General features: G+C 44.4%; 1 protein-coding gene and 1 long non-coding RNA gene across 3 annotated transcripts in view; one reads left to right on the forward strand and one right to left on the reverse strand.

Moving 5' to 3' along the window:
* sim1a (SIM bHLH transcription factor 1a) overlaps window positions 1-9,412 on the reverse strand; it is a 123,895-nt gene extending 114,483 nt beyond the window's left edge. Inside the window, exons 1-2 of the mRNA XM_072499845.1 lie at window positions 9,188-9,412; window positions 8,116-8,824 (exon numbers count right to left, since the gene is read on the reverse strand). Of these exons, the coding sequence (XP_072355946.1) occupies window positions 8,116-8,290 (175 nt within the window). The 5' untranslated portion in view covers window positions 8,291-8,824; window positions 9,188-9,412. The remainder of the gene's footprint in view (window positions 1-8,115; window positions 8,825-9,187) is intronic.
* A 2,370-nt stretch (window positions 9,413-11,782) lies between these two features.
* The window catches only part of LOC140410975 (uncharacterized), a 251,362-nt gene continuing 249,115 nt past the window's right edge, over window positions 11,783-14,029 (forward strand). For both annotated transcript variants that reach the window (XR_011940771.1, XR_011940772.1), the window contains exon 1: window positions 11,783-11,991. This is a non-coding gene — a long non-coding RNA (uncharacterized lncRNA). The remainder of the gene's footprint in view (window positions 11,992-14,029) is intronic.

The following is a 14,029-nucleotide window of genomic DNA, read 5'->3' on the forward strand; positions in this document are numbered from 1 at the left end:
ATTCGGCGACGCTGTGCTATTTATCGTTAGCTCCCCTCCACTGAAATCTGACCAATACTCATCAGCAACAAAGAGTTGGAGCAATTTCTGGGTGGGTCTCCCGGCTCTCACAAATACACTTCCCCTTCCTCATCTCACCCTTTCTTGTGCAACCCGTATTGAAGATAGTCTCCAGTCCGCTGCCTCAAAGCCTCTTGTTTATAAAGTCCACGACTTCCTAACCTGCTGACCGTTTATTCCAGCCACAGATTGCAGCAAGTACCGCTAACCCCACACCCAGGCTGCCTGACAGAGCCGCGTCCACACAACACACTCTCACTCCTCTGCCAGGCAACATGTCACCGGTGGGCCCCTTCCCACCCGCATCATTTGGTTCCCAGGGCTAACCAAAGTCTGTTCTGACTTGAGCCGCTCCCGTCCTGGTTCTTTGCGATGCGGTCGGGGATTAGGTGCCGGAGGTCAGAACCCCGCAAACAATTTACCCTCGAGTGTGAGAAAGCCAAGGTCTGTGAGACCTTCCCGCTGGCCAGTGCTCCGGAGAAGGGGGGCGGGGGGTTCTTGTCCAAAACAGCAGCATTTAAGGGCATGTGCGTCACAAACAACAATGCCATTTTCAAATAAATGCCCGGTACTCCCTGGGAAAGTACACCAGCTTCTCAATGGTAAAGCACCCCGTCCCAATATGGAACCAAACTGCGGGTGCGCTTTATATATTGCTGACCCTTGAGGTGGCCCATTCCATGCCCACACAATCTATTTTCAAAGCAACGTCCTCAAGCACAATCATGGGCTTGAACCCCCCTTTCGTTTAATATCGTGTGGAAATGTCCTTAATTGTACACCAGAAATATAAAGGGAATATCTTCCCAACACTGTCCAGGGTTACTTAGGATGGGGAGGCGGTGAGTCAAACTCCAGATCATCTTTAAAACGTGTACCTCACTTTTTTTCCCGTGATGTTGGTGTCTTGGCAGAGGGGATTCACTGAGACAAGAAGCTCGCCTGCTCCCCTTCACAGACTCACGTTCCTTTCTCTTTTGACATTTCAACGCAAACGCCGTGTAATAAGTTCCCTTGTCCAAGGACATTGAAACGCGGCTCGAAGGATTGTTCTGAACAAGTAATCCAATGTAAATCATTTCCTAAACAGAACGAAATCCATTGAAATCGCTGGAGGAATTAGTCTTGAGACTGGGGACTAAAAATGTGATTTTTGCACTTGACCTACCGCCGAGACAGCGGCACAACCGTCAGAGCTGAGAGAGCTGGCTTTTTTTTTGTAAAGCGTTAGAATGGAAACACGGTTTGGTTGGTGCGGGGGGTGGGGGGTTAGGTGGTGAATGAAGATACTCTTGTAAACTGAAGAGGACTGAGATGAAACAAGCTGCTTTTGTGCCTTGAAATATATAGCTGCAGCTTTCGGGAGGCGAAGGATTTTCCCAGCAAGAAGAGGCTATCAGCCATGCAGAGACATATAATCTCTTTTGGAAGGATTCCTCGGCCTCCTTCAAATTAGCCTTTCCGTGCTAAAAGACTTGATTCAATAAAAAAGAAATGTTTTCAAGTTATTGTATGGTTGAAAGTGACATTAAGCTGGAGGGAACTGGTGGCTAAATTGGCTCCGATTTCAAGGGAAGGCTGAGCACACAAATACACACACACAAATACACACACTCATAAACGCACACACAAACACATACACACACAAATACTAATACGCACACACAAATACACGCGCACACATAAAAACACACACACAAACACATACACAAATACACACAAATACACACAAAAACACATACATACACACATAAACACACATACATACACACACAAATACACACACACAAACACACAGCCAAATACACACACATAAACACACACACATAAACACACAAGTACACACCAACAAATACACATACACATAAACACACACACATAAATGCACACACACATAAACACACACATAATCATATACACAAACACACACAAGTACACACACAAACATTAACACTAACACACATAAATACATACACACATAGATAAACACACACAAGTACACACACAAAGACAAACACACACAAGTACACACACACACAAACATTAACACTAACACACAAACATACACACATAAACACACCCAAATACTAACACAGATTAACATAAACAATAACATACACACACTAACACAAATATACAGACAGGCACACATTAACACATACCCACTAACACAAGCATGTTAACTTACGCACACTAGCACTCACACTAATATACACACACACTAACACACACATACACTATCATGCACACACTAATATACACCCTAATACACACTAACACACAAATTAACACACACTAACATACGCACTAACACACAGACACACACATTAGCACACACTAACACACACACTAACACACAGACACACGCAGTAGCACACACGCTAACACACGCACTAACATACACACACTAGCACACACTAACACACACATTAACACACGCACTAGCCACACACACTAATTCTAATACATACACAAATACACACGAGGGACGGAGAGTGGGGCACGGAGACAGAGTGAAAATAAACTTTCTGAGAAAGAAGTCGACGGTGGGACTGAGGCAACGATGATACTATTTCCATGTAAATGCCCCCTGACCCGGATTACCTCAATGGACTGGACGCTTGTGTTTTGTAATTTCCTGAAAATGAGATTTCGATTTATAAAACAAGAAACCAATTAGTAACCAAATGAAGCGAAGTAGATCCAGTAAAATTGACCAAATCCCAGAGGAGCCATTTAAGGCAGTTCTTGGCGAGTAAAGCGATGGTTTCTAATCAGCCCTCGGCTCAGTTCGTTCTCCAGCTGGGCTTTCTGCTATCCAAAAAAGGGAGAAAGCAATCGATCCAAGTCTCCCAGAATGAATCTCCAACTCCACATTGTTAATATATACGCGTGTGTGTATATATGTGTATGGTATAATATACTACATATATAGTATAATTTAAAGCATGTCTAAGAATTCAGTCATCACCCAGAACCCTAAATAATGTATTCAGAACATGCATTCTAATTCTCGAGAATTAGATTCAATTCAATTTCACTTTCCGTGGTTCATTTTCAGAATTTGGAATTGGGCTGTTAATAAAAGGCAACTGGTTTTCTAAGTATATGTGTAATTAATTTGAAAAGTGTACATGCGTGTATGCATTACATTCTCTTTCACGTTAGTCTGGTAGCGATTAACATTGGACATAAGAGACCTGTAAGATCATATTTCCTAAAGCAATCCCCCTCTTCTCCTTGCCCTTCATATCAAATCCTCGTCCCTAGATTGTTGGGGTTTCATTTAAAAGGAAAATGCAATTGATCGTTACTGTTGTCCGCCACTTGATGTGGGCTGAACAGTCCAGGCGCCGCCGTTAAGAATCTAACCTGATTAACGGATCCGGACCTTGTCATTTCTTCAAGCCTATTTTGATTCTGGAGAGCTTTCCTTACATATTATTCCGAGACGGATATTCTTACGGTGCAGCACTATTGCCAGTCTTATTTGAGGAGGCAGACAAGTATTTTATATGAGAAGCTAATCAAGTGAGTGCATCTTGGGTGACACTTTTTCCTTGCCTGCTTCCCATGAGAGAAAACAGCAAAGGAAGAACAATGCAGGCGACACAGTTTGAGCTCAGGAATAGCCCCGACTGAGATTAGCAAATATTAAAGATCCTCTCTGATCGCCACCTGGCCCGTACCTGGGGACAGATCAAAAGAGCGCAACAAATCAGAGCCGCAGAGCGCTCCCGTGAACCATACTGAAGTCAATTTCAGTGACTTCACCCATGTGCACAAATAACAGTTTTAGAAAACGTGCTGAGGACCTCACCGCATCAGCGCACAGAGGACATTTTTAGTTATCGTGGCTTCTTTCAGATAAAGGCGAATAGTGAGCACCTGATTTGTCAGCCCGGGGGCGGGGAGATCAAGGTGCAGCACCCAAAACTGTGCGGAGGACAGCCTGGCGCCGGTGAACTATGTTCTTCAGCCCACCGACACTTTACAGGCATGAACCCCTTTGCCGAGGTAAGCCCAACACCAACTTGGAGCCAGCCATCAGCCGCATGGAGCACGGGACATAGCTCACGGCCATGACAATCCAGCTCCTCCCTCCACATGCACACAATTCCAGGACAGCAATTGTTAACCAGTAAGAAAATAACAGTTGCCAAAAAGGAACATTAAAACAATGGCCAGTGCAATTTACAAAGCAACGAAATTTGTGTCTGTAAATGAGTGGTAGCCCCTCCAATGTTAATATTCTTTTAAAATCATGATGGCATCCCAGGCCCCCACAATCTGTAGTAAACGTCAATTAACTGGTGGATTGATAAACATAATGTTCTCTGGTGTCTTAAAACAGTCGCTGACCCTTTCACTGAACCAAGTGTTAAATCAAAGAAAATGCAGAGACGACGTGGGAGGCTTCCTCATTCACAGCGAATGACACGGGCAACATTTGACTTGGTTGGGGGGGGGGGGGGAGGAATAGTTCGAGATACCCCCATCCCCAGCAAAGATTGCCCCTCTCTCCCCTAATGTCCTCTTATTTGTGACTTGTTGCTCAAGTGCGGGTTGTCATTTCTGAGAGTTCAGAACATCCCATTGGCAATTAGACAGGAGGAAAGTATTGTGCACTTTGTTAACCGCTGCAAACGAGGGAACAATGCGGCACACGGAAGCTGTGACTGGTTTGTTCGGCTGGAATAAACAGCCTGGCTGCAAAGTGCAGCCACAAGTGTTGTTGGAGTGTCTGCACACACACACAGCAATGCAAAAACTCCCAGCTCATAGCGATGAGAATAGCGAATGGCAGCGTTATCCGTCTCGATTGGACATGGCCATTTCAAAATCATTGCCACCTTCTTGTACCGTTTTATGAGGCGGGATTGCCGCGGGCGATTGTCTGCTGGGTTTGTGCGGAGTGGGGGGGGGGGGGGGGGGGTCTTTCTGCTCTGTTGGGCTGTAATTGACACTGTAAGCAGCTATTTTGATATATAGATCGCCATTCGCCTTCAGCAACGTTTCCCGGGCCGCCTTGTAAACTGTGCGAATTGTGTTGAAATCGAAAATTAGTCCTGAATATCCTCCACTCCCACGGAATTCCCTGCTTTAGCCCAAACTGTCCCACTGGGCACTAACCCCGTTCAAATGTACATTCTGAATTCAGTGCGCCCGGTGAAGCTACATTGAACAGAGAGGCCCGTGAGTACCACTCTAATCACTGCGCATTGAACTTAGGCGAACGAATAAAGCCTTATTTATGTTTTCAACGTCTTGATACGTTCTCATCCACTCTGTTGTGGCTTGAACTTGGTTTAAATCATGAGGGTTGTTTGCTAACAATTCATGTCTTAACCTTTCACAACCCTGCATTTTCCTAGTTAGGTTCTAGAACTGAATTTGTGTCCGGGAAACAGTTAATAAATATTGCAAAGAACTCAAAGTGCATTTGAAGCACTTTGAAATTCCCTCGCTCATACGTTAAGTGAGTGCAAGTACTGACAGCAACCTTCAGAATGAGTGTCCACAAACAAGCCGGGGTGCTGAGTGTCGAGACGGCAAACCGATTACAGTCTCCATCTGATGTTGTATTTCAGGCAACTGCTGCCCAAAGCTCGATTGCTTGATTATTGAATGAGTGGGATGGGGGGATTGTATAGTCTTCCGTTTTTGTTTTCTGCTAACTTGTGTGTTTTGCTGAAAAAGCCTGCAACAGTGCATGGAAAATCGTAACATCTCTAACACGGTGACAGCCTTCTTCTCCCAACTGCCGGGCCCGGCTCCAACCTCCCCTACGCGGCGTTCCAGCTTAAGAGTTTCAGTGGCGAAAACTATTGCGTTTCTTGACGCTTTCGCCATGTCAAGAGCTATTCACCTGGGTTTAACTGGGAACGAATGCACAGGGGTCCACTGGAGCGCGGTGACTTCTATTTAAACAACGCAAGGGAATATCTTCACCCGGAATTATTTATTGATCAGGCGTCAGCAATATATACTCACAATGTTTTGATGAATTGTATGGATAATAATGGCACTAGCTCGGTGTTTTCAAATGTCAGCTTGGGGGTTTAGTCCCTGGCACCTCTCAGTGTATTTGTTTTACATTTTGTTGGTATCTCACCTGGTCAGAACGGCAATTCCTGCTTTCAGAAGAATGTTAACACGAAATTATGCCTTAATTCGGATTTGGCAAGAGCATAATTAATGGGGAGAGATTTACTTTGGAAGGGCCATTTGATAACACAACAGTTAAATAGCCCCGTTTCTCATTGTTTGGGCCGATTAGAATTTGAGGTGTCGACTGGCAAATTATTCTTGTTATTTGATTTGACCTAATGTGGCGAAAAAAAGGGTTGGAGGGCATGGATTTGTGCGCAGTGTGTGTGCACCACTTGTGCGGTGGACCCTGTCCGCGGCTTCCCCCGGGTTTGGAAACACTTCTTTTCAGAGGGAGGAGATGATGAGTGGATCCACTCCCCTCACACTCACTCTGATACCCTGCAGATTACTCATCACTTTACAAGCAGCGCCATATGTTTGGTTTGATCAAACACCTCATCAGATATGCAAAAACATAATTGACAAGTCTCTCCATAAAGCACGCGGAAAAGTAGTCCGTCGGGGCTGGTAAATCACCGCACATAATGGGGGGGGGGGGGGGGTATGATGAACATTTTGGTTTAGAAACGCCGAATATTGAGGATGAAAATAAAGCGAATGATTAGATAGCGCCGAATTAGATGCCAAAAAATTAACAACTGCAATCAAAGTAAATGTAGGCTGGTGAGCATATTCCATCCTCCCCCCCCCCCCTCCCCTTTTAGGACATACCTATAGAAAGCGGCATCCTCACATTTTAATTGAGTAAGCACTCAATGTCAACACTTTGAAAGCACGCGATTTACAGGATTATCCCAATTGTGAACTGCCATGGACACGCCGCCAAAACGAAGTAAACAGTAACGGTGCGGAGACCAGAAACGGCTGAGGCACAACGTCGAGCTTCAGCCCGTAAATCATGCCGCGGAAATGTGACTTTTAAACACAATACTCGTGCGGCTTCGCCCTCACATTTCCGTGACCAGTCTGCGGTATAAAGAATGCCTTGCAATAGGGCTTGACCACAAGAAGAACTACGGTCCCGTTGCTGTTTTCGGTGGCTTCATACATGCCCAGCAGCATCTCTCTGTCATATTAAATGTGTTGTTACACATTAGGCTAATAGTTTTCTTCCCAGTATTGCGCCACACACAAGTATTGCCTTGTAGGTGGCCTTAATCTTTCCAGCCCATATTTCTTATTCTTGCCAGTGAAGAAATTACATTGCTGTCTGAACATAAACTGCTGTCCTGTCTTTAATGGCAACCTGTTCTCTTTCGTTGTTTAATCTTGACTGAATCTAAGTAGGAGCAATTGTTGTATGTCTATAACTTTCATTAACATAGTCACACTCAATAGGCACTGAGAAAGTGTTTACAAGGGTTTCCATATACACTCTTTAAATAAAAAAGCACATTAAAACTGTCATGTTGGGAAAATGTGGCATTAAATACAAGTAATTCCAATTGAAATCGAATGGCCGTTTTATTTACATAATTGTTCCAAGTCGAAGAACACTATTTCGTCCAATGCATGAAGCATCTAAAACAGAAAGGCCTGTTTGCAAATAAAATTGAATGTGACCTCAAAGGAAATGATGTACTTGCCAAACATGTTCCTTAATGCTGCAATGGCCATGGTGATATTACGTTATTTAGCAGTTCTTTTCCTCCCAATTTGGATTTGATCACACGAATAAACACCCACCACTCACAATTTTAGTGGGCGATCAATTTCAGAACTTTGAAAGCCCACTATTGCCCAGAGGACACTTTGCACATTGTATACGCAGTGTCACTGTGCATATTACGAATACCCTAATCGGTGAATTGCATTTTATTCACCCCGCCACACCTGAATGTGTTCTGTGCAGAGTCTAACTGGGACCTTCATAACAACAGTATCTTTTTTTTTTCCAAGACCGGTAAATGCGATTTTGAAACATCGAATAGTGTTACCTACCTTCAGGGAAAACCACCCTCATTTTTAAGTAGCTGGTTGTCAGTCTAATGATGGAGGCTTTGTCCAGCTGGGAGGTTATTGCAGATGGCAGTGGCAATAATTTCGCCAGTTCATAAAATTCACTGTTTTCCTTCTCCCGTCTCGTCCGGGCGGCATTTTTGGATTTTTCCTTCATTTCGTTTTCTTACAGCGTGGCCGCCATAGGTTCATTCCCCCAAGAAAAGAAACGGTTGTGGTTTTAACACCATGTGTGAAAACCGGCATAAATGTCGCAATTAATAGGTTTTTTTTTTGGAGGGGGTGGTGAAATACACACCTCCCCCCCCCCCCCCCCCCACTTTTCAATTAAACTAAATATGGCAATATTAAATAGGAAAACGTAAACGTCGATAGATTCAGGAGCATCCAGACCCCTATTAAAATCAGTGGCAAGTGGTTCAATCGAAAGGGTGTTTTTTTGTGTGTATAAGTCTGAGATTTTGAAAGCAATCCAAGGCAGATCAGAACTCTTGCAGACGGCTTGGCATTACTGTGCCGAGGGGTGCGCCGTGCCAAGGGCTCTCTGCTGTGTTTTTATACCTGGAAGGGAACTGTTTACGCAGCGAGGGGCCCATAATCCAACCAGTTGTCAGCCCCAAAGTTCCCTTTCTTATTTCAGATGCAATCTCCAAAGTGTTGCCGCTCTCATGTCCGCAACTGGCAAGTGTGTCTGGTGGAAGCAGAAATAAAGAGGCGTTAGAAGCAAAACAGGCAACATGTTTCCATTCACAGGTTGAAACCGAAAGGTTGACTGTTGCTTTGATGATTAAAACGGCATCAGGTAATTAATGACTGCATTTCAATTCTTAATTACGCGCAGAACCGAGTGGACGAAATGTTCATGCAACATGTTGTTTGCAGGTATGACTTAATGGAGGCCTCCAAGTTTAGCAGCAATTATACTTGTTTAGCTTTACTTCATTTTTTTTGCATTACATTGAAATGTCAAGGATTATGGTTGACTTGACTTTTTTTTATATCTAGGCACGTATTCGGACTATATTATTTTGTTCACATGGGTCCTGTTGCTCACCTTAGGTTACTCATTAAAAGCCAAGTTGGATTTTCTGGGGCTACTTGTGCAATCTTCAGCAAACATTCGCAAAAGTGACCAAAAGGCAATGACAGTCGAGTTTTATTTTTTTCTTCCCCCTCCCCCCCCGCACCTCTTCCTCTCGGTCGTTCTGATGAGTTGTGGCGGGCCGCCGTCGCCGCTCCGCGGACCGCTTCCCCGCGCTGAACTTTGGCTGCTTGTCGAGCAGTGTGAAGCGCAACTTTGCGCCGCCAGCCTTTTCCCAGTCCCACTTCCAGCGGCGCTGCAGGCGCCGTCCCGCCCACCTGTCAATCAGCCGCCTCCAGCCCGGTACCCATTGGCTGACCCGCCGCTCCCCCCCCCCCCCCCCCGCAGTCTGCGCGCGCCAGGCGAAGAGGTGGACGTGCATTGTGACCTTTGACCTCCCCCCCCAACTCCACGACAGAAAATCCAGTGCTGCTGCTGTTTGCAGCCACTCAACTCACAGGCACACCAACACTGGAATGGTGCAGAGCAGAGTGACAAACTCTGAAACTTGTTCGGTTTTGAAAATGGCAGAGAAATGCATAGTGCAGATTGCAGATCACTCACACATACACATCATATATATCACAAAGTACTTTAAATGTGATTATCAGGAGGCAAAAATTTAGAGTTGGTTGAATATTTGGACTGTAACCGACATACTAAATACATTTAATACTCGCAATGCTCTTTATTGCAAAGAGCTTGTGCAGAAAAATCAGAAAGTGCACTTTATAATTATATGGACATAATAGCACTATAACTTTTAAAATTGTACGTGTATTGCGACTTAGCGCCTAAACCTACCCTTTTTATTCGGCAAGAACTGAGAATATAGAAACGGAGCAGAAGTATCAATAAGCTGAACATCAATCAATGTGTTGAGTTGCGCATTCACAAAAGCTACAGCGGACAGTCTAGCCTTGAAGTGCATCTTCGGTACATGTACAGTATGGTAACACAGTTAAATGGAACTTGTTGCCGTTTCCTTTAAGCTGTGCTGATTTTAAAAAATATATATATTTATATTCTGCTCCGCTGTACATGTCTGGCTATAAATTCCATAAGCAAAGTAAGAACAAGGCCATACATAAGAACACGATTAGAAATGGTCACATTGACCACAGTTTGTAATCCAGTTATAACGTGTCATACCGTGGTTGATGACCTACCACTTAATCCACAGTTGGTAAAATAATCAGCCCACGACTCGAACTCATCTGGTAACTATTTACAGAACGTCCTATAATGAGATGATAGAAAGATATACATATTCGAAAATATAGGTTTTCATTGGGTATACAGTACATTCGACTCAAATTATTTCTGAACCTTGTATTATTCAAAAGACAGGCGGAACAATGCACGCCAGCACCCGTTATTACTCAATCAATTACAGTGCAGAGAGAAGGTACAGCGTGGTTTTAAACAGCGCTTTAATGTTTGGGTGAGTGTGAAATGAAGCTCCACAGATACCAAGAAGCCGATTTGAGCCCGAGAATCTTTGCACAAGGGGGAACTGTTATTTTTTCTCTCTCCATATTTCACATTTGCCTGTGCCTTAATGGTGTTTTATTTGAATTGCTAATAACAAGCACATGCTATTGGCCCAGTATAGCTTGAAGGTGATACTAAATATGTCTTTAATGCGACCTCATCTAGTGAATATTAATCACGCCCTAGCGGTTTTTAATGCGTTTCACGATTAGACAGAAGTTCAGGCATGCACCGTTCACTAATGAAGCATGTAATAATGTGATCTGTAATATTATTTTTTTTAAAGCTGAAGTCATATAGTAGTTCCAGCAACAACATTATATATGCGAGCACATTATAGGATTGATTCTGAAATGAATCGATACGCAGGATCTAAGCGAGAAACAATGAACGACGCTCGCGATCTTTTTCACGAACTCTTAATTATTGCAACAAGCGAGTAATTGAATTTGTTTTTAAATCCTTTATAAAGCTAATTCCTTAACTCCTTTTAATGGGATGTTCTGGTGGCCATAAAACTGATCGTTAATTCTCGTATTAGTGGGATCCCTTTGCAGAGTTAATTATAATGTCTGTCCCCGCATTATTGTACAGGAACACCGAGGGTTGACAGAGGTATCCCCACGCACAGATACTGCTGATACCACGTCGTGAAGTTCCACCTTTAACACCGCACGAACATTGCCTTCCACTATTCAACTGAATGCAGGGGGGACACACGGCGCAGAGACCATACCAATCACATCAAGAATTACCATGAATAATTGCACTAACCGCACAGAAACACACAGCCTCAACTGAAAGGGTTGTAACCTTGCTTGCACAGAAATGATTAGAATAGCAAAACTCCCCTTGTTGGTTTATTCGAACGAGATTTTAAACTTTCCTCCACTTTCATTGCCTGTCGTAGCGACCCGCTATAGAAATGAACACGGGGTATTTGAGGAGTGGGGAGGAGAGGGTGGAGGGTAGGGGGGAGACAACAGGGCCAGCCCAGATTGTATTACTGTTTTCCCGATAAACACTCTTTTTATCGATGAAGCCTCAATCGTTTGCCGCGGATTTTATTACTAATAACGACCAAAAGACAGTTTAAAACGAAAGTGCAAGCGTACAGGCGGACAAGTCACTTCTAATGTCGGATGTGATATTCTTCAGACAGACCCGACAACAGGGAATAGGAGATTGCAACTTTTCCTGAATCAGCGGGCCAGTTCCTGTTTCAGAGACAGCAGTTAGACCATCGCTTCTCAGAATCAGCGATCTGCTGCCTTGGGGATCAGGTCTGTGGGGTCTTTCTGAACACACGATGTCTTTTTAAAAGCGATCTGTGAAAGGGGGCGGGGGGGGGGGGGGGGTGCAAGCGACATCTGTTGGGTCGTTTTCACTTGCACTTAAATATTGAGCCAAACTTTAAAAGTTAATGTCAGGAGAGAGAGAGTGGTTCTGAGAACTATTTGACTTTTTCCCGGGCAGGGTGTCAAGCAATTGACCCAGCAATTGCCTGTCCCTCTGTGGCGTTTGTCATACAGTACCAGAATACATTCATTTATTTATAAACTATGCACTCGCCATTTGCTTTTTTGTAACCTCGTTTCCTCCAGGAAGGTTTTGTTTGTTGGGGGGGGGGGGGGGGGGAGAAATAATTTAATGGATTAAATTAGCACGCCGATGTAACGGGTGTGAGACTTATTCCTGATGCGTTTTCTCGTACAGTCGATCTGTAGTTTGCTGACATGTTCACGTTTTTTTTGGAGAGATTTTTTAAAGCGGCCGTTCTTAGAGTAATGTTGCGGGAATTCTCCACCCGGCGCTTCAGCAATGCACCCCGGCCCCTCACACATGTGGCTGGTGCCCTCAAAATCCTTTCTCGCCTGTAAGGGCATTCAACATCAACAACAACATCTGTCATTTGCCCATTAATATCAAGCGCCTCGCGAATCCAATTCTTAACTGAAGCTATTGGAATGATGGAGAGATGCTGAGGAAGAGGAGATCCTGTCACCTCCAAGGGTTACACTCGTCAGGCAAATCTACAATCGAAGTGTTAATCGGTGGGAGGGTGTCTGGAGCAGGGGGTAGAACGGCTCGTGCCTTGAACAGAAAGGAGTCCCTGAAACAACAGGTTGCTCCTCAAAATTAACGATTATCTGCGACGAATTGAGCAGGAACCTGCTAACGCGTAATGGGGAGGGCGAGGAGTTGACATGGAACTGACAATGTGTGAGTAGAGTAATGATCGCCTTGGCTGGGGCTCAACGCATTCATCATTCACTCCGCCCCGAGAGCGGCGTCCCTCTGCAAGTGATCCCAGCTCCATTCTGATGGCACAAACTTCCCATTTGAAGATTGGCACCTCACGTGGCTTCCAAAAATATCCTCTGACAAAACACTGTGCCATGAAACAGCGGGCCTGGTTTATACACATTCTCGGTCTCCCGGGAAAGTTAATGGGCCACTGAATGTCGTTATTTAGCACGGAGTTGAACCGGAGCCCTGCTTTTGTTTAATATTTGTCTCCGCATCCACATAATAGATACGATACATCAGCTTTTTATTCGTTCCGGGGACTTGGGCCCATCCCTGATTGCCCTTGAGGGGGGAGTTATGGGTCAACCACATTGCTGTATTCCTGGAGTAAGGGCGGCAGATTTCCTGCCCTATAGGACATGGGGGCGGGGGGGGGGGCAAATGGGGGTTAAGATGGTTTCATTATCAGACTTTTAAATCCAAGATTTTTTATTGAATTCAAATTTCACCATCTGCAGTGGTGGGCTTTGAACGCGGGTCCTCCAGAGCATTCCTCTGGGTCTCTGGATGAATGGTCCAGCGACAATACCACTGTCTCCCCAAATGCTGCAAATACACATTGTTTTAGGGATGTGTGTTCCGTTTATCGAACGCCAGTGACGGTTTCGATATCTCAGAGAACAAAATTACATTTTGTAAAATGTTTACTATGCCCATAATTGGGAGGAGGAGAAAACAGTTTCAGGGCCTGGAAGTGGTAGCCACGTCCGTACAGCTGCCCATTGAATTAGTGGAGAAATCCCTCATCGCTGTACTTAAGCAGCAAGTCCAGTGCACCAGTCATTCATTACAGGCCCAGTGTCTGCAATGCACATAAAAGTTGTCTTGGTTAGTCAGGTATCTGCAAATCGTGGAACAATGTAACGTTATGTTTTAAAATAACGATTGGGCAATATTTCATTTTTTTAAACTATCCACCTCAGGGCATAACTTTATTACAACAGATGCTGCCAGATCTGCTGAGCTTTCCTCCGACTGAGTTTTAAAGTTTCGACTGGACAGCAGAACAAA

This window comes from Scyliorhinus torazame, chromosome 4 (genome assembly GCF_047496885.1).
Source record: "Scyliorhinus torazame isolate Kashiwa2021f chromosome 4, sScyTor2.1, whole genome shotgun sequence".
Taxonomy (NCBI): Eukaryota; Metazoa; Chordata; class Chondrichthyes; order Carcharhiniformes; family Scyliorhinidae; genus Scyliorhinus; species Scyliorhinus torazame.